Source organism: Physcomitrium patens, chromosome 16 (genome assembly GCF_059467195.1).
Source record: "Physcomitrium patens ecotype Gransden chromosome 16, ASM5946719v1, whole genome shotgun sequence".
NCBI lineage: Eukaryota > Viridiplantae > Streptophyta > Bryopsida > Funariales > Funariaceae > Physcomitrium > Physcomitrium patens.
The window spans coordinates 1,987,695-2,015,014 of NC_143425.1; the positions used below are offsets into that span (position 1 = coordinate 1,987,695).

At 32.5% G+C, this 27,320-nt stretch overlaps 1 protein-coding gene across 1 annotated transcript; it reads left to right on the forward strand.

The window, feature by feature from the left end:
• The first annotated feature begins 49 nt into the window (after nucleotides 1-49).
• Nucleotides 50-4,114, forward strand: LOC112293898 (uncharacterized). Its single transcript, XM_024543857.3, has 4 exons — nucleotides 50-903; nucleotides 1,070-1,822; nucleotides 1,937-2,185; nucleotides 2,313-4,114. Exons 1-4 carry the CDS (start codon nucleotides 853-855, stop codon nucleotides 3,312-3,314), a joined length of 2,055 nt encoding a protein of 684 aa, XP_024399625.1. The 5' UTR covers nucleotides 50-852; the 3' UTR covers nucleotides 3,315-4,114.
• Nucleotides 4,115-27,320: the final 23,206 nt, after the last annotated feature.

The window sequence follows — 27,320 nt, forward strand, 5'->3', positions numbered from 1 at the left end:
CCTAAACCTTTAACACAGTTTAATTTCCTATAAATGATTTTGTTTTAAAAAACCCCCAAGCCTGCACCCCTTCTCCTAACACTTCAGGAACTCTCAACAATTAGTTGCCAGTCAGTGAGCTGCTTACATAATCTGATGCAGCTATCCAACCTCTACGTGTGTCAACACGTTTGAATGATGGACGGATGAAGTAAAAGGTCAGAGTGAGAGCTGGGTGACCTGTTCTGCGAAATCGGTGTAGAATTAGATGCTTGTTGGGAGTGGTGGTTTCGAATGCTTTACATTTCGGTGAGTGAGTAAAAGCTTCATGGTAAATGCGATTTAAGGCACATCTCAGAAATGGTCGATGATCCGTTCGGACGTGTGGGAGTTAAGAGAGCGCAGCCCCACTTCTCGGTAATTCGTTTTCTAGCTGTACGCCATCAACTCCCCTCCCTCTCTGCGCTCCTCATCTGATTGACACTCCTCATCTGATTGACACTCCTCATCTTTCTGTCCCCTTCTTCCACGCTCAAATTCTTCCTTCTCCAGTTTAAGTTTGCGTATTTGCAAACTCACTGTTCACTTGTGCTTCGGAGCTTGTTCGTTTCCCTGAGTAGTCACCTTCGACGTGTATGCGGGTACAGACGTGTGTGGAGGAAAATTTTCTTTGGAGGTCAGGGACAGGGAATGCGCTGTTAGCTGAATCGCTGAACTTCTGGTTGTTGCTGTTTCTACCATTTGGGGCAAATTTTGCACAGGAGAGTTTGGATACAGGTTGTAGGTGTGGGTGTTCTGATTAGTAATTGGAAGCAGATGTGTGCATTTGGAGAAGAGATTTGAGGCCCGGCTCAGATAGACGAAGCTCAAATCATGTTCAACAAGTTCAACAAACTTCGGTCCGGGTTGCGCGCTCCTGCCCAGGTACGTAGTGAACTTGCATTGGTTTGTGGAATGTGAAGTTGTAGGTTAGTTCCACATCGATAGGGAAGCTGTTTATGAAGAGGTTTCAGCAATTTCGGGATTGGCTCTGTCCAGCGGTCGGTTACAGAGAGATATCTTACATTGCGTGGCGATTTGGGATTTTCAGTCGGAGGGCGTTGAACACAATGGAGGAAACTGGATTCCTATGTACATCAGCAGTGGTAAGGGAAATGTGACGAAGAGTACGTTGAGAGGCAAGGATCCTGGCCTAATTGCAGATTCCGAGGCCGTCTCTGCGGAGGGGTTGTTTCCTGTCATAACAGGTGCCACGTCTCCCATGGAGAGGCTTCAGCGCAGCAGTAATACCATCGACGCTTGCCAGCTCCCGGTTGCGGTTGACGGGCATGGTAAATCGTCTCCGAAGTGCCCTGTGGTCACCGTCAGCAGGAAGAGCGTAGAGTTTATCGAGGAGCAGCCTCAGAACCTGGTCAGGAAAAGCTGGGCGGATGAAGTTGCGAACGCTTACCACTCCAATGGCGACAGCAGGAGGAAGAGCGGTGAGCCGGTTTTGAGGTTAAGACCTCAGAACTGTGATAGCAATAGGACTGTAACGTCGACTGAGTCAACTTTCAGCAGACGTGACAATTCTAGCAGGAGCTGGACTACTGAATCTATCTCAGATGATGAAGAGCACATTGACAGGTCAACATCCTCTGTTTTCTATGCATCCGAGGGAGAAGATGATAGCGAAGGATCCGCTGAGTACGCCGATGCAGAGGAGAAGTTCCTGCAAGCTAACACCGATTACTTCGAGACCTTGTCTCTGGAGAATGTCCGTAGGGATCAGTATCCGAAGCTGTCCCTCCACAGGCATGTGTACATGGACTATGCAAGCTTGGCCCTTTCTTCTCGTTTTCAGGTAATTCACTCAAAGATTTTCTTGTTGCGGATGCATCAGATCATTTTCCTATGACAAGGGATGGGTTGCGGGGTCTCAATTTTGATTCCGTTATTTTCTCTGCGGTGATTGCAGATGGAAGAGCACATGAAAATTGTCATGGCACAAGGTCATATGTTCGTAGGAAAATCCAGCTCCTCTGCTGATTATGCGTCCATGGCGCAAGTACGGCTTCTGGAAATGTTTCATACGGATAGCACCGAGTACACCGTCGTTTTCACGACCGGTCTCAAGGCTTCTTTTCGTCTAGTTGCAAATGCCTACCCATTCCGAAAAGGCAGTCCGATTTTGGTTGCTCAGGATAATCACGACGCCGTCAATCAGGTACTGCATCCCTTCAGTTCCCTTCTTCCTCATAAGCCAATTTTTCGTGAATTCAAAATTTGTCAACCTCCAGCAAAATCAACGGAAATTGAGACTGACACATGTCTTCTGCTTTCATCGTCTTCAGTTAACTGCGGCATCTGTTAAAGCTGGCGGGAGGCCTATTTTGGCTCCCCTCGAAGAGACCGACCTCTCTCTATCGAACGCAACTCTTCGACCGTTAATGAAGCGCCATATCTTTCAATCTTCTGGAAGCCTCTTTGTGTACCCTGCGCAATCGAGCATCACTGGGATCCGCCACTCAATGCAATTGGTCAACAAGGCACAAACTTCCGGATGGCATGTACTTGTGGATGCGTCGACATTGCTCCCAACGGGAACTCTTAATCTATCGCAACACCAACCCGACTTCGTACTCGGTTCATTCCAAAATATTGTTGGGTACCCTTCCGGAATGGGATACTTGCTAGTTCGAAGGGCAAGCTTCTTGGTAGGTCATGCATCGCACTCAAACGCCATAACACTTGCAGCGAAGGGGTCATCCACAAAAGTGCAGAATTTCCACATAGTCGCCGAAGACGAGAGCCTATCCAAGCTTTCCTTCGCCGGACTCGACTTGGGTCTTCAACATTTGCAAACAATCGGGCTGGACGTGATCCAGACTCGCGTGAGAGCGCTCGCGAACTGGATGGTGCAGAATCTGAAGGGGCTTCGCCACATCGACCCTGATGACTGGAGTTTGCTGAATGTTTATAGCCCCTACATGGCAGAGGACCGCGGCAACATTATCTCGTTCAACGTCCTCGATAGCACGGGCGAGGTGATTGTGCCGTCGTTGGTGCAGCGCCTAGCAGCTAAGAACCAGATCACACTGGCGGTGGGATCGTTCAGCAACCCTGGAGTGGCGAACCTTCTTGGACCTGCGAAGGACAGAGTGAGAAACATCAGCGTCTTCGAGCGAGCTCCGGAGTTCGAATGCGTACAAGTCTCCCTCGGTCCTCTGTCCAACTTCGATGACGCGTACCGGGTTGTGTACTTCTTGAGTCGATTCCGCAACCAGGACTACGTGTCCATGGAGGCGCTCGGCTTCATGGAAGAGTCCAGCTTATCATCTTCACAATTTGGGTGAATAAAATAAGGGCTTTCCGCCCGAACTGTTGGCTCATCTCTCCAAGAGCGTTCTTCAACGCTGCAGGGGACGGTCACAGTTCGACTAAACGTTGCATCTGTGTCAACATTTTTGCCACCAACCTGCGTTCAGCGCCCAGCTTCTTCCAGAACGGAGATCAGGACGTTGACGATTGCGCTGGCGGCGTTTTTCTGGGTGCGCCTACTTCGATGCCTAGATTTCAGACGGTGCATCGCACAGTGTGGATGATACCCAACATGCTACTCCAACCAGAGCAGCTCCTTCCAACCATCTCGTGTGGATATGTTAGGGGAGACCGCTACAGTCGGGGTCGCTGCACTTGTACGCCAGACCAAAGCTGTATAACGGCTGCGGTGGCGATTCAGACCGAGTCCTCACCAGGTAGTGTACGTAGCCGTTTGGCAGATCTAGAAAACTGTGTAATATGAGGGGAGAGTTGAGGAGGTTTTTTTTATGGATTTCCGGAGGCCAAGATGAGTCGGCGTCATGGCAGTAATCACTGCAGACTTGGTCTCGCTGCTTGCGCTCCGTGAGGTAGTTTGCAGTGGAACTAGTTGCAAGCAAAGTGCGAGGTGAGCATCTAAGAGGACTACGCACATGATTCCGAGGATGCGAGAGACAATCCTCGAGAGGGGTCATAGCCGGCGAGGTCTAGCTTCTGATATTCTTTGTATCAATTTTGTACGATTCTGATATTCTTTGTATCAATTCTCAGCATCCGCTCCTTTGGCAGCAACTGCAGCTTGTCTATGTGGAGCGGTTTGTTCGAACTTTCATCACTTCGGTGGAATTGTTACCACGTTTCTTAGCTGAGATCTCAAATTCAAAACGCTCTCTTCCCCTCCGCATTGTTGGCTATCTACAGTTGCAAAGTTCCCACAACCACAATCTCATGTGACACGTCAAATTCAGAATTTTAAAAATGCTAGTTGACCGAACCAAGCTTAAGTCAAAAGTTTTAAAATGCTAGTTTTTACTATGAAGCGAAAAAGAATACAAATTTTAAAATTTTTAATAGTTGTTTTTACACTTTGATTGAATTTGTACTTTTTTACTATTTACTTGATATTTTATGTATAAGTCATTTCTTGAAATAAAAATTTTGAGGGATAATTCTATTCATGCCATGTTGAAAAAAACATTATACTTATTTCATCTTTTCTTCTTAGAACTTTTGGATTAAATTTTTCAGTACAAAGTCAATAAAAGGAAGCTTCTAAACTTCAACCAGTCAAAGGATTTAAAGGTTGTGGCCTTTAGACTTGTTCCTAAGTATCAAGACCCCCTCAGTCTCTATATACACGGTATATATATATATATATATATATATATTCTTGTGTCAAATATTAAAGTATAATAACATTAATTAAATTAATTATTTTAAAATTTGAAGTTGTTGTGATTGGAGGGTGTACTAAATTACTTCACTATAGTGACATATACAAAAACTTTTTTTTTTTTTTTTTTTTTTTTTTTTTTTTAATATAGTAAATTTTGTTTCAACTTATATACTTTTACTCCATCATTGAAATCAAATTAGATATAAATATTCAATAAAGATATTATTATTGTATAATAGAGTTTGGTTTCTTAATACAATATAAAATATCAAAGTGTAGTTGATTGAGAATATTATCCTACAACAAAGCAATATAATCTTTTATTCCTCAAATGCTTCTTTTGTAATATGGATTTAAGATTTTTTATTTTTTTTTATTTTTTTTTATCAATTTATCTTATGTATACTATAAGAGATGTTCTAAGCATGGATATTCTTAAATGAAATTATGACAATATTATTAATTCTAATAGTTTTGAATTTAATTTCAATATTTTTGACATTGTCAAATGATATTTTTGATATTGTTACAAAATACATTCAATATAATTATTAGTCTTATTATTTAATTTCTACAACTTATTTATATAAATTTGATACTTTTTACGTATTATTTATTCATTTATTTATCTTTATTCAATAAAAATATTATTTTGATATACATTAATTGGAACCAAGTTTGAGGAGTTATGGAAGTTTCTAGAATTGGAGCTAGGTTAGTGGACTATGTAGGATCCATTGTGGAACCTTCTAAAAATATCTTAGGATAGTTATTTAAGTAGGGTCCACCATAGAACCTTACAGATGGAATTTAGGGTGATTATCTAAGTGAAGTCCATCATCTAGGAACATTTTAGAAAATCCAAGGTAGTAGAACAAAGTATAAATAGGACTGGCCAAGGTCTTTTTGGGCATTTGGTCAATTATGGTTTGGATCCTTTCTCTTAATAAAATTCTTCCAGTTTTGTCCTATTTTGTTCTAATTTCGGTTGCTTAGTTTTGACTTTTGTATCCTATTCTCTTTAAGTTCTGTTTAGTTTTGTTATGGTCCATTTTAGTCCTACTTTGTGATGAGGTTTTATATTGCTATGGTTTAGAAGGATTATGGACACTTGAGATAGATCAATCTTGTTTCAGCCATAGTATATTTTGAAAAAATAAAAAATATAATGAATATTTAAAAACTAAATAAAAGTAATTATTAGAAATAAAAATTATATATTTGATTTTTATTTTTTTGATCAAAAGTGATTTATTTTCTATTGTAAATCAAGTTATTTCTTTTATTTTTTATTTTTTATTTATAAATTAATAGCAAAATAGCAATATGAATATTATGATAAAATAATCTTATTTATCATTTTTTCTTTTATAGATAAATTACATTAATAAAAAGTAGTTCATTGTATCATATCAAATAATATGTAGAAATAGTTAGAATTGCACAGTTAATGCAAATTTAAAAGATTTCATTATTACTTTTTAAAAGATATTATATTTATATAATTTAAATAAATCTATAAATATTATATATTACATAATATTATATATAAACCAACAAAGAAATTAACCAATTCTAAGAAAAAAAAAATAATGATCACCAAATTTAAAATAAGGAAAAATATAATGTGCCTCCAAATAATAATTCTTAGAATAATGTTATTATAGTACAATTATTTTTTATAAAAAATTCAAAAAATTATATATTTAATCTAATATATTAAGTGATATTATTTAAAAGTTAAATTAAAAATATTACAAGTATTTAGTATAAATACAAATCATTATTTCAAAAAGAAATTAAAATATATAATAAGAAGATTAAGTGGATTAATTTTAATGCATTAATATGAAAGTAGTTTAAGAGGAAAAATTCTAGATATTATAATGTAAAAAAAAATCTTATTTAGGTATTAATTAAGAAATTTTAGACCATCAATTCAAAGTTTTTAAAGCATCTATTAGAAGATTTTAAAGCATCAAATCGAGTACTTTATAATATTAATTAGGAGATTTTAGAATAATAACTAATTTTTTTTGAAAATATCAATAGTTAATATTAGATTTAAAAAGACAATTGAATATTATATCTAAGAATTTGTTTTTAGATTTTTTTTGTTTTATTTTGTTTTTCTTTGCTTTTATTTATTTTTTTAATTTTTTAATTTTAAAAGCTTATATATATATATATATATATATATATCTATATGTTTTCATATAATAGAAATAAATATTATTTTATACTTAGGACTTTATAAATCTAAGACTTGATTTATGTGTATACATTATACTCCAAATTTAGATTTTTTGTGTATTTTATATATAGAATTTTGGAAAAAAATATATTTATAACTTAATTGTTAAATAATTATAAGAATATATTTTTTTAAAAGCCAAGAAACTAAGAATCAGTATGAATGTATAGAATTGAGTTAATTATGGTTTATAATTGAATTTAGTTTTAAAATAATTTTGTGATGATTTTTTTAATTAAATAAGAAAAATACATTAAATATTAGTTTGTTCATTATTTGAGATATTTAAGCAATTGTAGTAGTGTATAAGAGATTTTTCAAGAAAGATTTATTTATTTATTTATTTATTTTTAATATTTAATTTAATTTGACATTGAAGATAAAATGTGGTAAATAATATAAAAAAAGCCTATATATACAAAGAGTTGATATTGATTTTCTAAGTTTGACGGTTCTATAAAAGTCATTATTGTATAAAATTTTGGATTAGTTGAAGTAAAGAAAAAAAAATCTGCAATGTGAAAAAAAAATGAATAGAACTAAAGAGTGATGTAAAATATAATATTTTGAAGGTTTTGAGCATTAATTATCTATTTGTAAAAAAAAAAAAGAAAAAAAAGAAAAGAATTCATATACATAAAAGAAACATACATTGATAATTACAACCATCAATGCCATCTATGAGTAGGTTTGAATAGCTTTAAAAAATTACCATAAGCAATTGAGTTTCAATAAAAAAATAAATTATTTTTAGAATATATAAAAATAAAATAAAAATGATAAGATAGAAAAATTTAATATAATTAAATAATAAATTTGTATTGTTGTCAAGAACATGAATCTTAGAGAATAAAAACTCAATAACTTCTTCTATCTCTCAAAAATATTAGAAAGTAACTCAAAGATATTAATCTATTGAATTAGAATAGCTATTGCTAAAGATAAGAAGATTAGAAAGTCTTGAAATATGACTAAGGACTAGAAAACCATTGCTAAGAGTAAAGAAGGCTTTACTCTTACTTCTATATATATTATCTAGCTAAGAGCTATATGACAATGTTTTATAGGACCTCCAATATGTGTTGACATGTTTTCAAAAGTCAAAAGCATGAAGTCATGGATGATAATTATAATTAGTAAAAAATATACCATGTTATTATAAGCAAACTTTATCAATGGCAAAAGATTTGTCTACTCATCTCATTGGTAGTTAATAGTACAATTTAAATATTGCTCCAAAACTTAATTTACATGCTCTATTTGTCTATCAATTTAAAGATGAATAGTCAAAGATAGCTTTATATCTACATATAGAATTTTGAAAAGAATTCTCTAAAAACTTGATACAAATTGAGTTCCATATTCAAAATAATATCCTTGGAGAATTTATGATAGCAATAGATTTTGTCAAAAAAAAGCTTAGCTATTTTTTTTATTTGTGATAGATTTTGTACATAGTACAAAATGTGCCATCTTTATAAAACAATCTAATATTATGAATATAAAATCATACAAACTTGAGAGAAAAAGATTTGTGATAAAATTTGTAGAAATAAATAACTATGATTGTTTTAGAATAAATAATGGCTGAAGAAGTCTATAAGGTCAATGACAAGGAGTTTTTGATCTCAACCAAATGTTATATGATTATATAAATTTTTAAAATTATTTTTCACATTTGATGCCACCAAATTTTTTTAGATATTAGTTCCAAAGTTTTATTGTATCCAAAATGTCTAGCTATTAAAAAATTGTGACAAGCTTGAAAAACATGTAATTGTGCTTTGCCTTCTAGAATATATAATCATCTCTTGAAATAAATTAGATTATTTTTAAACTTAAATTTAGAAGAATTATAAGACTTAAAAGAATTATTCTTAATATCATGAATAAGAAGATCAAAGGACATACTTAATTGAACTTACTTGAATTAAGTTGAATCAACAATCAATATTGATTTTATTATTTAAAGATGAAAATACTTTGACTTCAAGAAAATTTGTAGTTGATTGATAGGTTAAAAACTTAGTCAACAAGTTAACCAAGTACTACACATGTTAGTAGCTTGTGGAACAAGCTAACTATGTGATGCATATACAAATGACTTATTTTGCAAGTTAAGATATGTATCTAACAAAGTCAATACATATTTGAGGTCCTATAGATTATTGCCACTTAGCTTCTAATTAGAGAGTATATATGAAGGTAAGAGTAAAGCTTTAGCCTTGTTAGATTTAGAAGTCACAGCTTGTTTTATAGATAAAGTCTTTGTAAAAATAAAGAAATATTATTAGTCAAGAAAACTAAATCTATACATATAAAAGTCATAGATGGTCATTTTTTACCTTTTAGATATGTTATCTATTAAATTTTTCTTTTAGATATAGCAATTAAAGATCATAATAGTGTAATAATATTTAATAAGATAAGATCTCTATTTAATTTAATTATTTTAAGATTATCATAGTTAAAAAAATATAATCTTTAGATAGATTAGATATCTTATAACCTTAATTTTTCTTATAATTTGATTTAAAATTTTGTCAAAGAAATTAAAATATACAAGTCTAGTACTATAAAGGACATAAATTGGAAGAAGATGTATAAACCTAAAAAATCTGTGTTAAAAGAAAAGTGACAAAATAAAAATAAAATAGTATATATATTAAAAAGAAATTGGAATGGCTATTGCCAAAAGATAAAAAACTGGAGATTCTTGAATCTAGACTAAAAGTAAGAAAAGGAGTTGATAAGAGTGAAGAGGGCTTCACTCTTACCTCTATATATACTATCTAATTAGAAGCTGTATTGCAATGTTCTATAGGACCTCTAATATGTATTGACTTTGCAAAACACATGCCTCAACTTACAAAGAAAGTTTTCTACATGTAGGCCACGTAGTTAGCTTGTTCTTCGAGCTACCAACATGTGTGGCACATGGCCAACTTATTGACCACGTTTTTAACCTAAAAAATCAATTATAGATACCTATGAAGTCAAAGTAGCATCTATGAAGCTTCTAGAAAGCTTTTATAGAAGATATTATGAAATTAACTTACTATTATCTATTTTTATTTAATCATATAGATAATTATTAGTTTACATGTGTATGTCCATAACATTTTGTGGTTTGAAATTTAAATGACATTCTAATCTACTCTAAGAATACAAAAGAATATGCACTTCATGTTTTTCATGTGTTATAAAAACTTAGAGAGACAATATTATATGCTAAATAAAAAAAAGTATATTTCATACTATTCAAGTTGATTTTCTAAGATCAATCATTTCCAATAAAGGTCTAATAATGGATCCAAAGAAGGTCCAAACTATCATAGATTGAAAGTTTTTAATAACAATAAGAAATGTGCAATGTTTTTTGGGCTTTGCCAATTACTATAAGATCTTCATGAAAAACTTATTTCAAATTACAGCCCTACTTATACATTTGACTTGTAAAGACAAACTCAAACAAAATAAATAAGCTAAAGTAGGATTTGAAGCTTTGAAGAGAATATTTATTTTTATACCAATTATGTATTGTATCAATTTTTTTGAGATATTTTTCATAAAAAAAAACACATCAGACTTTGATATAGATGTCATTTTGTCAAAATGAGAGCAAATGAAACATTTTTTTTGATAGCTCTCCATTTGAAGAAATTTTCAATAGTCGAGATTAACTATGAAATCTTCAAATTTTATGGTGTGTATACAAGTGAATTTTCAATTGTGTAGATTAACTATGAGACCTTTAAGAAAGAGCTCAAATGCCATTTGGACCAACTTACAATTTATAACAAAATGAGTTGGCTAAATAAAAGGAGTATATTAAAGAGAATGTGGCTAAGAAATTCATATACCATTCCAAATTTTCAGTACGAGCTTTAATTTTATTTTTGAAGAAAAGAAATAGATCATTGTAGATGTATGTTGAATATTGAGTATTCAAAAAAATCACCATCAAGAATAAGTACCCACTACCTTTAATATCTAGACTTCTTGATTAGTTGAATCAAGCTAAAATCTATGCAAAAATAGATCTACAAAGAACATACAATCTGGTATGCATTAAAGAAGAAGATAAATAGAAGACTACATTTTGAACTACGTATAGATATTTTGAATACAACGTCATGTCTTTTGGACTTACAAATACACCAATATCTTTCTAACATCTAACGAATGATATCTTTTGAGAGTTTTTAGTTGACTTTATTATTTGATACTTAGATAACATCTTAATCTATTCTAAGAATACAAAAGAATATAAACTTCATATTCATTGTGTGTTACAAAAACTAAAAAAATGTAAGATTCTATATCAAGATAAAAAATTATGTATTTCATACTACTCAAGTCAAATTTTTAGGATACATCATTTCAAATGATAGACTTATGATAGATCTTAAGAAAATTCAAATTATTATGGATTGGAAGGTTTCAAAAGCAATAAAAGATGTCCAATGCTTTTTGAGATTTGGCAACTATTATCAAATCTTCATTAAGGACTTCTCTCAAATTGCAACTTCACTTATATGTATGACTTATAAAGAAAAAATTTAATAGAATTAAGAAGTCAAAAAAATACTAAAAATACTAAAAATAAAATATTAATATAATCTTAATTAAAATCTTAATTAAATCTTAATCAAATATTAAGTCAAATTCTAATTGAAATCCTAATTGAATCTTAATAAAATCTTAGGTCAAACTTTAATAAATTCTAATAAAACCCTAAATTCTAAAAAAATCCTAGACAAATTTTAAACGAAATCTTAAAATAATCCTCATTTCAACTAAATTTTAAATTAAATCCTAAATCAAATCCTAATAAAATCCTAAATCTTAAACAAACTCTCAATAAATCCTATAGCAAAATGGAACCTCAAAAACTAATGATTGAATTATTAATATCATTCAAAATTTGCATACTTTATAATTTTTTAGTAAGAAATAAGTATTAGAAAGATAAAATCTACTACGCTTTTTAATTGAATTTTTTTTAAGATAATCCAATCAAGTACTAAACAACATCTTATTCCAATCTAAATGCTAAACTTCTAGTACCAATATTTCCTTTTTAAACCATTAAATTGCTCTTAGATTTTATTCAAATATTGGAAATAAAGTCTAGTATTCAATCAAAAATCATTCACTTTAATCTAATTGAAAAATTGCTTAAGATCTTAGAAATACTTACTGACCTTCAAATTCCAATTTCTATGAACTCAATCGACAAAAACCTTCACACACTTTGATCTAACTATTTGGTTGACTTCAAAATTTGCATTTACATTCACAACTAGCATACCAATACACTACCTAAAATTTATCCATACACACACCACAAAACTCAAGAAACCTTCAAATTTGTAAACATATTTTTATTTCTCAAAATCTAAATCAATCAAAAACAACATTAAATTTGAAAATTCCTTATAAACTCAATATTGACTCAATTGATATAAAACCATTGTACAAAATATTTTCTTCAAGTTTGCTCTCATATCTTACTTTTTAATTTACTAAAAAACTCTAGAATCACCATAGGTACATGATTTTGTGGTTGGAATCTAATTTCAATCCAAGTTGACAACTAATCCTCTTTGGATATCAATTCTTAGTTTCTTGAAATAAAATTTATTAAAATCTATTCTTAATTCCTTCTTACATATGTCTATATTATTTAATTTTCTAATCTACTTTGTTTTGTCTTATTTATGGACCTACAAAGTAAGTAGAAGCTTATTTTATAAAAAGGCAATATTTACATCTTTTAGTTTTATTATCTTTTAGACTATTATCTATATTTTAAAGATAATTTGCTATAATATTTTAATTTTAATTTTTTTATAATATAATGTTTTATTTTTATTTTCACCCATTAGCTTTATTACATCATAACATCTACTTTTCTTGATTATGTCCATCTTTCGGCATACACTAAGTTTCTTCATTACATTGATATAGGATATTCTTCATCTTGGTCAAATTTTTGATCTTCAATTTGTTCCTCTTCTCCTATCTCAATATTATTGAAAAAAAAAAACTTTGAAGTTATCAACTCATAGTATCAATAAAATTGCTCACAAAGAGAGCATAGAATAAGATATCTCTCAATTCTAAAATCCATTACTTATAGGTAGTGACTGCTATCATAATGAACAACTTCCATCTTTTGATGATTACATCCATCCAACAATCTTTTGAAACTATCTATAGCTATCTTATCTATTATAAAAATATATTTTTATCATATTTTTTATATCCTTATGATCTTTTGTCCATTCATCTACTTTATTTCTTAGCCTTCTTATATATCAAGAGCCAATCTTTTGACCAATAATAACTTATTTAAAATAATATCCTCTATAATAGAACTTATTCTAATTTTATCTTTACTTAATTACTTTATTACTCCTACTTTGCTATTAATCAAAAGCTTTTAATCCTAATGCCTTTATTAAATGTGATGTCTATGCTTTACTAATGCTTTTGTTAACAAATTAATAAGCATATCTTTTGTTGTACAATACTTCATATAAATCACTCTTATTTCAATCTTCTTACTTATGAAGTGATGTTGAATGTCAATGTGCTTGGTCTTTGAATGATGCTTTGAACTTTTTACAAATACAAGACATTTTTGATTGACATACTTTATTGAAGTTGGCTCTATTTGTATTATTTCAATGGCCTCCCAAAATTGACTTAGCCATATTGCTTCTATTATACCATGGCTTGCTTTAATATACTCTGCTTCCATTCTTGATCTTACAATTATTGGTTGTCTCTATCACAAAGTCAAGGTAGAGAGAATTTACCTCAAGAAAGTACTAGACTCCTAGCTATCACTAATTGCTCAATCAAGTCTTGAGATAGAAAAGACTAAGTTTATATATATATATATATATATATATATATATACAGATATGTATCATTTTTAGGAGCAATTATATCAAATATATAAGTCTTAAGTTCCAAAAATACCTAAAATATGATAAAAAACTCTAAATTCTTATATATCCTTGTAGGATATTATTTCCCAACTTCAACAACTCATATCTTCTAATCGGACCATTCAAATATACTCAAATTTAATATGAAGTACTGATGTACTTTTAAAAACTACCACAAAAAATTTCAATTGTAAACTCATTGCAAATCTCAGAATATTGCCAAAATCTTAATAGTAGCTTTAAATCCTAGTTTTTATACACCTATGTGCAATTTTCTTCATATTTCACAAACTAAGCACTTAAATATCAAAAATTTTATATGTATAGATTTTCAACACAATAATCTACTTTTTCTAAAAGGTTTAAACTAAAAATTCGTCCAAAAACTCAAGATATGGCTCCAACCATTATTATGAATAAATTCACTTACTTACTGCCTTTGATTTGGATGTGCTGACTTCAACTCTCTATAACATCTTTATTTGAATTCCAAATTCATCAAACAATATGTAAAAAATATAGCCAAAAAATTATTCTCTCCAATTTCAATTGCCAATTCTTTGTTGCTTTTTGTAAGCGTATGTTATGCCCCAAATAATGGCAATAGATATGAAATTGATATCTTAACTTTGAGTGCTAATAATTCCTTCATAAAAACTCCAAAGTATACAAAATTTGCATCTAATTCGTATACAAAAATCTAAAATTTCTGATCCTAGCCTCCAAATCTCGAATTTTTGTACACAAATTATAGTCCGAATTCTAAACTTTACAACCTTGGCTTCTAATTTCCAAATTCCTTCAAAAAAAAAATCCTAATCCTAAATAAGGCCTCCGGTAGCCTCTTTGAAGCCCATTGGGCATGGCTTTTGATCAATAGGGATGAAGATCTCTATTCCTTACCTTCATTCAACCATGCCTTAATTTCATTGCTTTCAATAAGCCTCCTACTAGTTAAGATTTTCATCTTTAGGCTCTAATCTCCTCTGAAGGCCTCATATTAAATATTTAGATCCTATAATTATTTTAATATCATAATTAAAATAGATAAAATTTAAAATAAATTTTCTTATATCCACTCTCTTTAAATTAATCTATTAACTATTCTAACATACACTAAAAATTATGAACATATTATATATTCTAACTATTTTTTACATACTATAAGCAATTACAATACGACAACAAACATATACATTTACTCCAATATTTATTTATATGATTAGGTAGAAGTAGGTAATGTACATTAATTTCATAAAGTCTTTTAGAAAAGCTTTTTAGAAACTTTATAGATGCGATTATGACTTTAGATGTGTTTATAGGATAGAAACTTTAATAACAAGTTAACTACATGCGATAGCTTATGGAACAAGTTAACTCTATGTAGTAGGTTGTGGAACAAGTTAATTCTATGTATTAGGTTGTGGAACAAGCTAACTATATAGTATCTACATAGATAACTTGTCTTGCAAGTCAAGACATGTGGCTAGTAAAGTCAACACATTTTGGAGGTCCTATAGAAAATGGCCACATAGCTTCTAGTTAAGAGTATATATGGAGGCAAGAGTGAAGCCTTCTTCATTCTTATCAATGCTTTTCTAATCTTTAGTCTTATTTCAAGATTTTCTTATCTTTTTGTTTTTAGCAATAGTCATTTTAGTTTAATATTACATCACCTTTTGAGTGACTTTTTAGTTCTTTTCAATGACAAAAGAGTGTATTGAGGACTTTCTTTCTCTAAGATTCATGTCCTTGATAGTTGTAAAGAGTGCTAATATACTATTTCGATCTTGTTGTAGAAGTCAGTGGATTAACTCACTTCTGTTATTATGTTTGGAAGGTTGTGAACTATCCACCTTTAAACAAAAAAATCTTCTTTTTTAACATTGATCTTTTTCTTAAAGAGAGTAGATTATCTCTCTTTGTAGAAATTTTTATTAGAGGTTGTAGATTACCCTCCTCTAATTTAAATTTTTGGATTTTTTTGAATTGTTTATGGAAGAAAAGATTATAGATACTACTCCTAGTTGAAGTGAGAATAGATTTGCAACTATTGTGGATCTTCATGAGCTTGACAATATTTTTAGGACAAAAATTTTATACATCACCAACATCAACTATGGGAGCACTACTTCTATACATGTGGAAGAAGTTTAGAGTGTATATCAAGAAGTTATGTAATTGAGGTAAATAAGTCAATTAGCTTCACAACCAAATTTAGAGGGTCTTGCTTCTATAAGCTTAAGAGAAGCAAGAATTAGTATGTCTAAGAAGTTTAATAGAACAAGATCAAAATTTTGAAGGTTTTTACAAGAAGTTAATCTCTATTTAAGATTACACCTTTTCTAATATGCGGATGGATTTACTCAAGCTGGCTTTATAAATACACTTCTATCTAGAAGTGTTCTTTTTTGATTTGCATCTTTGATGGAAAAAGATTCATGACTTTTTTATAATTTAAATTCATTCTTAGAAGTATTTATGGTCATATTTAGAGAAAGTGATTGAGAACGAGTAGTAGAGATCAAACTCTTATCTTTATGAGAAGGATCACAATCAGCTACTACATATGCTGCTAAAATCCAAAACCTCGCTTGTAACATGGATTGGAATGTCAAAGCACTTATCAATCAATTTTGATATGGATTGAAGAATAATATCAAAGATTTTTTTTTATTAAGAATGTCAAAAATAGAATCTTTAGAATAATTTATTGCTCAATCCATTACATGCAACAATAAATTTTTTGAAAGTCATTAAAAAAAAAGACTTAGCTAAAGAAGAACAAGTCAAGTAATGGCGACAACTCCCAAGTTTTCTAAAATATATTCATCAAGGCCAAAACCAATACAAATTGATAAAATATATTTTAAATCTATCATGGAGTAAAAAAAGATTTGACGTTATCAAGAGGGTTTGTGTTTATATTGTAGAGAAGCTCAGTACAATGCTCAAAATTTTCCAAAGAAAAAATGTAATTACAAAATAAAGAGCACAATTACCAAAAAAGATAATGTGTCAGAAAACAAGTTTTTCTAGTTACAATAGGGACGGTGTAACTGGAACCATGTGCAACATCTTATTCTCTCTTCAAATCCTTTACCTTGTTTTATAGTACATGTATGTTTAAAATCTAAAAATCACAAAATCTTTGCCTTATTAGACTCAAGAGCCTCAATCTATTTTATAAACAAAGATTTTGTCAAAAATCAAAAAATATGTTCAGTCAAGAAAACTAAACCCATACATGTAGAAGTCATAGATGGTCATTTGTTATCTTCTGAAAATATTATCCATAAGATTGTTTCTTTAGATGTAATAATTAAAGCTCATAATAACATAGTAGTATTTAATATATTAAGATCTCTCTTTAATTTGGTTATTCTAGAATTATTGTGGCTAGAAAAATATAACCTTTAAATAAATTAGATTTTTTATAACCTTAACTTTTCTAATAGTATAATCTAAGATTGCATTAGTGAAATAAAAGTACATAAGTATATTAGAGCCAAACCTTTATTAGTAGATACAAGAACTTTCATACATGCTACAAAAGAAGGGTCATCTTTTGCTTTATATACTATGCCTATTTTTAATGGTCAAAAAATGTCAAGTGGTATTCCTAACAAATATCAAGAATTCTAAGATATTTCTGAAAAAAAAATATAAATATTCTTCTAGAGCATCAATCTTACGATTGTTCAATTAATCTGTAAGAAGAGGCTCAACCACCATTCGGACCAATCTATAGCTTATCTTAAAATGAATTGGCTGCATTAAAGGAGTATATTGATGAAAATTTGGCAAAGAACTTCATACGCCATTCTAAATCTCCAACCAAGGCTCTTATCTTATTTATAAAGAAGAAAGATGGATCTCTATGGATGTATGTGGATTATCAAAGATTCAATAAGATCACCATCAAAAATAGGTATTCTTTGATTTCAGGACTTTTTGACCAATTCAATCAAGCAAAAATCTATACCAAAATTGATCTACAAGGAGGATACAACTTAGTTTTTATCAAAGAAGGAAGTAAATAGAAAATTGCTCTTTGAACTAGGTATGGATATTTTGAATATAATGTCATACCTTTTGGATTCATGAATACACCAACTACTTTTCATCATCTTATGAATGATATTTTTTGTAAGTTTTTAGATGAATTTATCATTTGTTATTTAGATGACATTCTAATCTACTCTAAGAATACAGAAGAACATGAACTTCATGTTTGTTGTATGTTATAGAAACTTAGAGATGCAAGATTATATGTCAAGTTGAAAAAGTGTGTATTCCATACTATTTAAGTTGACTTTTTAAGATATATCATTTCCAATGAAGGCATTATGATAGATCCTAAAAGGACCAAATTATCATAGATTGGAAGATTCTAAAGATAATATGAGATTTGTAATATTTTTTGGACTTTGCTAATTACTACCAAATCTTTATCAAGATTTTTTTTTAAGTTATAATTCCACTTACACATTTGACTTGTAAAAAAAAATTGAGTAAAATAAAGAAGTAAAAGCATCATTTGATGCTTTAAAGAAGGAATTTATTTCTATACCAATCTTGTATTGAATCAACTTTTTTAAGGCATTTTTTTATAGAAACAGATACGTCAAACTTTGCTATGAGTGCTGTATTATCACAAATAGGAATAAATGGTAAACTCCATCTTATAGCTTTCTATTCCAAGAAATTTTCAATAGCGAAGATTAATTATGAGATCTATAACAAAGAATTCCTAGGAATCAAGGATTCTTTTGAAGAATAACATCATTATCTAGAAGGCGCCTCAAGTCCAGTCACTATGTATATGGATCATAAGAACCTCGAATACTTCATGTCAATATGTGTTTTGAATCATCATTAAGCCCGTTGGAGCATATCTTTATCCATATTCAATTTCAAGATCACTTATCGACTAGAAAAATAATAAGATCTATCAAATGCCATTTTTAGATATTTTTATTTTATACCAAAAGAATCGTATACATCTTTTGATCAACAAAGAATGATTCCCTTGAAATTGGAGCATTTTCATCTTTAAGAAATAAAATCAACATTGACTTTTGTTTCAACCTTTGTGAAGCAAATTTAATCAAGTATGTCTTCTAATCCTTTTATTCATGATATCAAGAATCTTTCTTCTTAGTTTTATGATGTTTCAAAGTTTGAGTTCAACAAAGAACAACCTTCTCTATTTTGAAGGATGTCTATATGTTCCAGAAGGAGAAGTATGTTTATGTATTCTTCAAATAAGTCATGACTTTCCAGCAGTAGGATATTTTTGATTCAACAAGACTTTAGAGCTTATATCCAGAGATTTTTGGTGGCAATAAATATAGAAGGTGGTAAAAGACTTTGTCTAGTCATGTGACATTTGTTCAAGATCAAAAACTCTTTGTCATTGATCCTATGGACTTCTCAAACTATTGCCTATACTCAATTAAGAATGGTTTTATATTTCTATGGATTTTGTTAGAGATCTTTCAAGTTCAAGTTCATATGACTCTATGTTTGTAATCATAGATTGCTTCATCAAAATAGCATATTTTGTATTATATAAAAAATCTATTTTAGGTGAAGAAATAATCAAGCTTTTTATTGATAATATCTATTGCTATCATGAATTACTAAAGGATATTATATTGGATAGGAGGACTCAATTTGTATCAAGATTTTAGAGAATCCTATTCAAGATTCTAAAGGTAGATATAAAGTTCTTTTCAACTTTTTATCCTTGAACTAATAGGCAAATAAAATGGGTGAATCAAGTTCTGAAGTAGTATTTGAGCTCTACCATCAACTATCATCAAAATGATTGAACAACTCTTTTTCTATAAACAAAGTTTGCATACAATAATTTCGTACATTCTTCTACTCAACAAATACCTTTTTTTACCAATTATGGTTATTATCTATGACTTGATACTTTTGACTTTTCAAAAGTTGATAATCTTACAGCAGAAGATTTAGCAAATCATTTGTTAGAGCTATATGAAATAATAAAGATATAATTAAAGGAAGCTCAAGAATGACAAAAGATCAATGTGGATGCCTATTACAAGAAGCAACCACAATTCAATGTAGGTAACAAGGTATGGTTACTTTATTGTAATATGAAGACAACTCATGCTTGTAATAAGTTAGACTATTGTAGGCTGAGACCTTTTCTTATTTGTGAATAAATCAATCTTGTTGCTTATTGATTACATCCATCGGATTCCATGAAGATCCACCCTGTATTTCACATATTGTATAAATCAATGAATATCTCGGAAAGTAGACAAATTCCACCTCCTCTTATACAAGTAGATAATAATCAAGAGTTCAAGGTGGAAGAAGTCTTAGATTTAAGGCGGCGTTGACATAAGTTGAAATATCTTGTTCATTGGTATGGATATGATATTAGTAAATGCACATCAAATTAAATAAAGAATATTATAAATACAACAAAGAAGGTTGAAGACTTTCGTCGATGACATCCATCAAAACCAAGATGAAGAATTACAAAGTTCCATAAAAGATGATGACCACTTCTTTTGCAACTTGTTTCTAAAAGAGTGATTAATGTCATGGACATATATATTTATTCTAATAGTTACTTATATGATTAAGTAGAAGTAGGTAAATATAGATTAATTTCATAAAGTCTTCTAGAAAAGCTTCTTAAAAGCTTTATAGATGCGATTTTGACTTTAGATATGTTTATAGGATAGAAACTTATCTAACAAGTTAATCATGAGTTGGTAGCTTGTAGGACAAGTTAACTCTATGTAGTAGGTTGTGGAACAAGTTAATTATGTGGCGCTGTCGTGTTGTAACACGAGTATACAGTGAAAATAAAAAGAAAGGGGAATTTTATTAATATTCAGTTACCTCGAATATTGGGAGCATCGACCAACTCCAGTACAAATACTGAGTGGTCAGGTTCAGTGACTCCGTTATAGTCAGCCGGGGCATACTAAAATGCCATGTTCGATTCCAATAACGGGAGTCAGCAGGAAGAGAAGGACCAATTCATAAGATGGGTTCGAGGAGCCAATTGGATCCAATTTCGATAATCCAATCCGGGTCCTCTTATCCAATATGAGACCTGAATTGGCCGGTCAACCCAGTGCAGTCTAATTACGGGAAATCCAGGTCTTACTACGGGTCTTAGCCAATCTGACGCGAGGACCAATTTGACCCAATTACGGGAACATCCAGGTTACTACGGGCATCTTTCCCAATATAGGACCTGAATTGGTCGGGTGACTCAATGTGGTCCCGATTACGGGGTTCGATTCTGTTTCAGGCTGTCCTGTTCTCTGTGCCGTCTCAGGGAACGTTGTTTTCGGTAAATGGATTTCTTAAAGGCAAAAACGGAGGAGAAAGCTTGACGGCGAGAGCCAATTTCGGATCCAAGCTTGAGGTGGGAGCCAATTCCGGATCTAAGACGGAAGATTGAAGAAATTCAGAGGATAAGGTTAGGTGGGATATAGTTTTGGGGTGGGGTTTTTTTTTGAGGGGAAATCGGGGGGGGGGGGGGGGGGGGAAGGATTTTTCAAGCTTCTGCAAGGTTACCAGTTCGGTTTTTTCATTGGAGGTTTTTGGAAGATCAAGGGAATTAGAGAGAGGAGCTTTATGCTTCGGGTCGGGGAAGGAAAGACATAGAATTTGGATTTTTCTTCTTCGTAGAGTTTTGGGGACGACTGAGGCTATTGCTGTTGAAGTCAGTGTTGTAATGGTGAATCGGGATTTTTAAATGAAGTGGGTTTGAATACTCTTGACTGTTTTGTGAAATCGAGTTACGTCTGTGATTGAAGGATTAAAAGGGTGTCTATAGGATTGAGTATGCGGAGTGAATGAAATTTATTGGGTTAATCTAACAAGACAGTCAGTGGATACAAGATCGTAAGTACAAAGCAGTATTGAAGGTTAACAGTTTGGGTTGTACGGGGTTCTCTGTAACGTCTAGAGACCTACCGGCTGGGGCAAAAAGGACTTCGACAAGCAGTCGAATAGCACCCGTATAGATTTACGGTACATTGTTGCAGTCGTTTATATTCCAGCAGTCAAAAATTGATAGACTGCTTGACTATCGGCGAATCTCCATACTACCTTCTACAGCCAGACGTCCGGCGCATTCTCGAGCAGGAAAGCACGTAATACGACATAAGTGGTGAATCCGACGTGAAAGCTTGAGGTAGAAGGTATTGGATTTCGGTTGATTTTATCATTATTTTTATGGAAAACGAAAATAAAAATTTTGAAGGATTTTTGGGAGAAGTTTCTGGTGGGGAGTCTTCTAAAGGACAAGGTATGCACATGGATCCGTCTATTGCTAGTTTGTTTCAAGCCTTCTCATTGTCAATGCAGCAACAGCAAAGCAATGATCGGAAGGAAGCTTTGGCAACCAAAGCATTACAAGCAGTGGTCAATAAAATTGATCAATTTGATGGGAGGAATATTTCAAGGTATTTAAGATGTTATGTTCGTGAAATGGAATTAAATCGGGTTTCTGAGAAGAAAATGGTTGCACTATTTGGACTTGCCACGATACCGGAGATAAGGGACCACATTACATCAATTACGGATCGTTGTGGGAATTCATGGGAGGATTTTTCACATGCATTGAAAGACGAATATTTCTTGGAAGATGCTGATTGCGTTACTAAGAAGCTGTTTCTGAGATGGATTGAACGGCCCAATAAGAATTTGCAAGCAACAGAGCTACTAAGGGAATTTGAGAGGCAGTACTCTCAATTATCGAAGGTAGAAAAATTGACATTGGAGCCGAACAAAGTTGATCTATTTCTTCAAGCTGCTGATGGAGAATTGCAAGAGAAATTAGAACCCCTTCTTGAAGACAAAGAAGAAGATGAAGGATTGACAACGAAGTGGAAGAACGTTGAAGATGCGGTGGGGTTGCTTACAAAAAAAGAAAGGAAGAAAGATAGGAGTAATATTCCGAAAACAGTACAAGCACCCAGAGCTCCAATACGTACAACACCACCGACAATGCCTACAGTTCAACCTTCGACATCCTTGTCAAAGAAAGCAGATATGGATATGGAAGAAATTATACGAGGAATGCGAGATCTTCAAATCAAATTGGCAAGACTTGAAGAGAATACTTCTATAAACAATTCGAAGAATGTTTCAAAACAAGGATATGTACAAAGATGCATTTGGTGTGATGATGCTTTACACACTAGAAAAGACTGCAATGAATTTAATAATATGATACGGCAGGGAATTATTTGCTGGAAAGATGGGAAGATAGCATTGAAAGATAGGGAGGATCTTCTTCAAACCAATTTTGGCAAGGGAGGAATGAGAGCATTGGTTCAAGATTACTTAAAAGAGCATGAAACAGTAGTACGAGAAAGTGCAAGTTATGGTGCTAGAGTAGATGATGCAATTGGTGGAAGTACGAAAACTAGTGAGTTTTGGGCTTCTGCCGTTTCTACAATGCAAGAAGGGAAATTACCTCGAGAAGCGTTATTGAGAACTGCAGCTACAATACGAGGAAGAACAGGTTGGGAGGATCCTGTTGAGTCTCTTTCAGTTCATGCATATATTGCTAAGAGCCAACATGAAGCTTTGATGGAAGAAAAAAGACGAGGAATTTTTGATGATACTAGAGAAGGAAATTCTTTTAAGAGGCCAACTCGAGGAGACAAGGCTTGGGAGGCAGCTTCACAAGAATTGCCTGTAAAGGATACCTCAGCATCATTGGGAGAAAAAACAACGGAGACAAAAGATAAGGGCAAATCAATTGCTTATAAGCTACTTTCTGACATTGAAGCGGCAACAAATTTGAAAGGGGTGTTGGAAGAACGTATATTAAACGCTAAGGTGGAATTCACATTGAAAGAAGTCTTGGGAATTGCAAAGAAGGAGTTTCATGATGTTATCATTGACAGCATTAAGCGAAAGAGGTAATTAATGAGCGAAACTGGAATGAGTCATGCTATTGATGCAAGAATATGTAGAGATGAAGAAGAGATTGATATTGGTTACAAGCAACCAACAAATGAAAAGAATGGGTATTATTAGCGAGTACGTTTCGAAGATTTTAGTGACAAGGAAATGGAAACTTTGAGCCATTATACTCGAAAGCATTGGGCAAGGGCAACTACTGAGGTATTGGTGAAGGTAGGAGATATAGAAGAACCAATAGTTGCTTCGGTGGACCATGGTTCTGAAATAAATCTCATGTCTAAAGATCTTTATAAGAAGCAAAAATGGCCAATTGATATGGAACATGGATGGGCAATACGAGCAGCTAATAACACACGGGGCAAATTATATGGAGCTTGTCCAGATGTCAAAATTCGGATTGGAGATGTTGCTATGGAGCAACATTTCTTCGTTCAAGATACAACGTCTTATCCGTTGATTTTAGGACAACCTTATATCATGGCAACATGGATGGAAACAAAGGTACTTGATGATGGTTCTGCTTATGCAAGGGTACGTAGCGAGGATGGAAGGAAAGCTATACAATTTTTAATAGTACCTCGTAACCATGAACGGAATCGAGATAGGTTGAGGGAGAAACCATTGCCAAAGATTGTTGAAGGATTTAAGGATTTTGGGGAGGTACCATTATAAAGCGAGATTATGGAGGTACAAAAGAGGAGGTACTCTCGCGAGATGAAGGTGCCTTTGATGCGAGTTTTATTGGTATATTGGAGAATGGAAATATTATGTATAAGAAAGTTGAAGATTTTAAAAGAAAAGAAAGAAAAAGATTATATGATATTGAAGGACAGTTATGCAAGATAGGTACATTGCAAGATGATGAGAGAATTTTGGGTGTTTATGAAGAAAATGGACTGGAAGATTCATTGGAATTGATTACATCTATTGGGTTAGGGGATAATGATAAGATTGTTGAGATTCATTCGAGAGAGGTTTATACCATGCTTGAATCTTTTCAAGCACCAGAAGTCACAGTAGAGACGAGATATAAAACGGCAGATAAGAAGGTAAAGCCTGTTGCCGGACCATTACCAAAGGATTCTAAGGAACAAATGGGAGAAGCATCAAAAGAAGCAAGTTTAAGAGATCCAATGAGTATTAGACATCAGTTTACTGAAGAGACTTTTGAAGAATTGAAGATTGGTTTTGATGGTTCTTTATTGCCAGAGGAAATTACTTGCTTCAAAAAGATGTTGGCTAGACAAGGTAGATCGTTTGCCTTCGAATCTCATGAAATTGGGTGTGTGGATCCAAATATTATAATACCTATGGTTATCTTCACTGTACCGCATGTACCTTGGAATCTAAGACCGATTCCAGTACCAAGGGCACATTTACCTAAATTGGTGGAACTATTGAAAGAAAAGATAAAGATGAAAATATTAGAACCTTCATTTGCGCCGTATTCTAGTCGATGGTTTACGGTACCTAAGAAGAATGGGTCACTGCGGTTTATTCAAGATATGCAGCCGGTGAATGCTGTAACTGTCAGGAATGTAGGAATTGGACCTATTGTGGATGAATTTGCTGAGGCGTTTGCTGGAAGGGCGATCTATTCAATGGGTGATTTGTATTCAGGTTATGATCAATTTCAACTTGCCGAAGGAAGTAGAGATATGACAACGATGAGGACACCACTTGGATTGGTTAGAATGTGCACTCTTCCTCAAGGCGCGACCAACTCAGTTGCGCATATGATGAATGGGATGAATAAAGTATTGAGAGATTTTATCCCGGAAAAGACTATGCCTTTTCTGGATGATGTTCCTATAAAGGGGTGCAGAGAAGGAGACAAGGATGAAACTTTAGATACGAGGGGGTGTCGCAGATATGTTGTTGATCATATACAAGATTGTGAAAAGATTTTAACTCGGCTTGGAGAAGTTCATCTTACATTATCGGGTATAAAGTCCGTATTCGGAGTGCGAGAGGTTGTAATTGTTGGACATTTATGCGGATCTTACGGAAGAAAACCAGATCCGACTAAAGTTGATGCAATTGGAAGGATGAAAGAGGATTGTGATTCTTTAACAGAGGTTCGCAGGTTTTTGGGTGCATGTGTATTTTATCGAATCTGGATCCCTCATTTTGCTCACATAGCGGATTCATTATATGAACTGTTACGCAAGGGTTACCGATTTGAATGGGAAGAAAGGCATATTCAGGCAATGCAAAGATTGAAGAAATTATTGATGTCACCTCCAATATTGAGGAAGGTTGATTATAAGTGCAATAGACCAGTGATTCTTACTGTAGACGCTAGTCCAATTGCCGTTGGATGGACTGTGGGTCAAGATGATTCGAATGGGAGTAGATTTGCAGTTCGATTTGGAGCTAAAGTTTTAAGTATTCGTCAGCGTGCATATTCGCAAGTCAAAAGAGAACTTTGGGGAGTCGTTTTGGCTATGAAAGCTGAAAAGGACTATTTGATTGGGGCAGTAGTAGTAATTGAAACAGATTGCTTGCCATTGCTTGGAATGATTATTAACTGTTCAACGCCAGATATTACAATGTTGAGATGGATTGCTTATATTAAGTCACTAAATCCAGAATTTAAGCATATCACTGGAAAGGACAATTTAGTAGCAGACATGCTATCTCGAGCAAGATACGAGAGGGAGGACGAAATGGTTGAAGACATTGATGATGTCGGATTGAAATTCTATTCAATATCAAATCTCAACAGAGAAGACAAGCTATTTCTTGAAGAATCTTATGAAGGAGAATTATTGGATATTGGTCATTATTTGAATACCTTGTCTAAGTAGATGAATTGGTCTACAGAAAAATTCAAACAAATAAGAAAAAAAGCATATGGATTTTTACTTCGAGATGGATTCTTATGGAAGAGACCGAAGAAAGGAATTGGGATGCCACAACGAGTGATAGGCAAAAGGGAAGAAAAACTAAAATTATTAAAGGAGTTTCATGATAGTTTATGGGCAGGCCATAGAGGAATCTGGGCTACTTTTGCTAAACTCAAGGAACGATATTGGTAGAAAAATATGTATCGAGATGTGCTCTCATTTGTAGAGTCATGTGAAATCTGTCAATCGTATTCTAATATCCGACATCGAGATGGTCTTCATCCTACGTATCCTCTGGCTATTCATTTTAAATGGGTTGTTGATTTGGTTATTATGCCGGTTGGGTTATGGCAGATGAGATATTTGGTTTTAGCTCGTGAAGATTTATCAAATCAAGTAGAAGGAAGAGCATTGAGGACAAAATCTACAGAGGGGATTTGTAGGTTTTTGCTTGAAGATGTCATTTGCCGTTACGGGTGCGTAGGAAAAATCACTGTAGATCGTGGAGAATTAAATGCACAAGAAGCTCGTAAGTTCTTTGAAAAATGTGGAGTTAAACTATCACTGACTACTGCTTATAATCCGGAAGGGAATGCGAAAAGCGAACGCGGTCACCCGCCGATTGTGAAAGCATTGGT

Coding starts and splice junctions, on each gene's coding strand:
- LOC112293898 (XM_024543857.3), top strand. CDS start 853: ATGTTCAACAAGTTCAACAAACTTCGGTCCGGGTTGCGCGCTCCTGCC. Junction 904..1,069: donor GGTTGCGCGCTCCTGCCCAG/GTACGTAGTGAA, acceptor TGGGATTTTCAG/TCGGAGGGCGTTGAACACAA. Junction 2,186..2,312: donor ATCACGACGCCGTCAATCAG/GTACTGCATCCC, acceptor CATCGTCTTCAG/TTAACTGCGGCATCTGTTAA.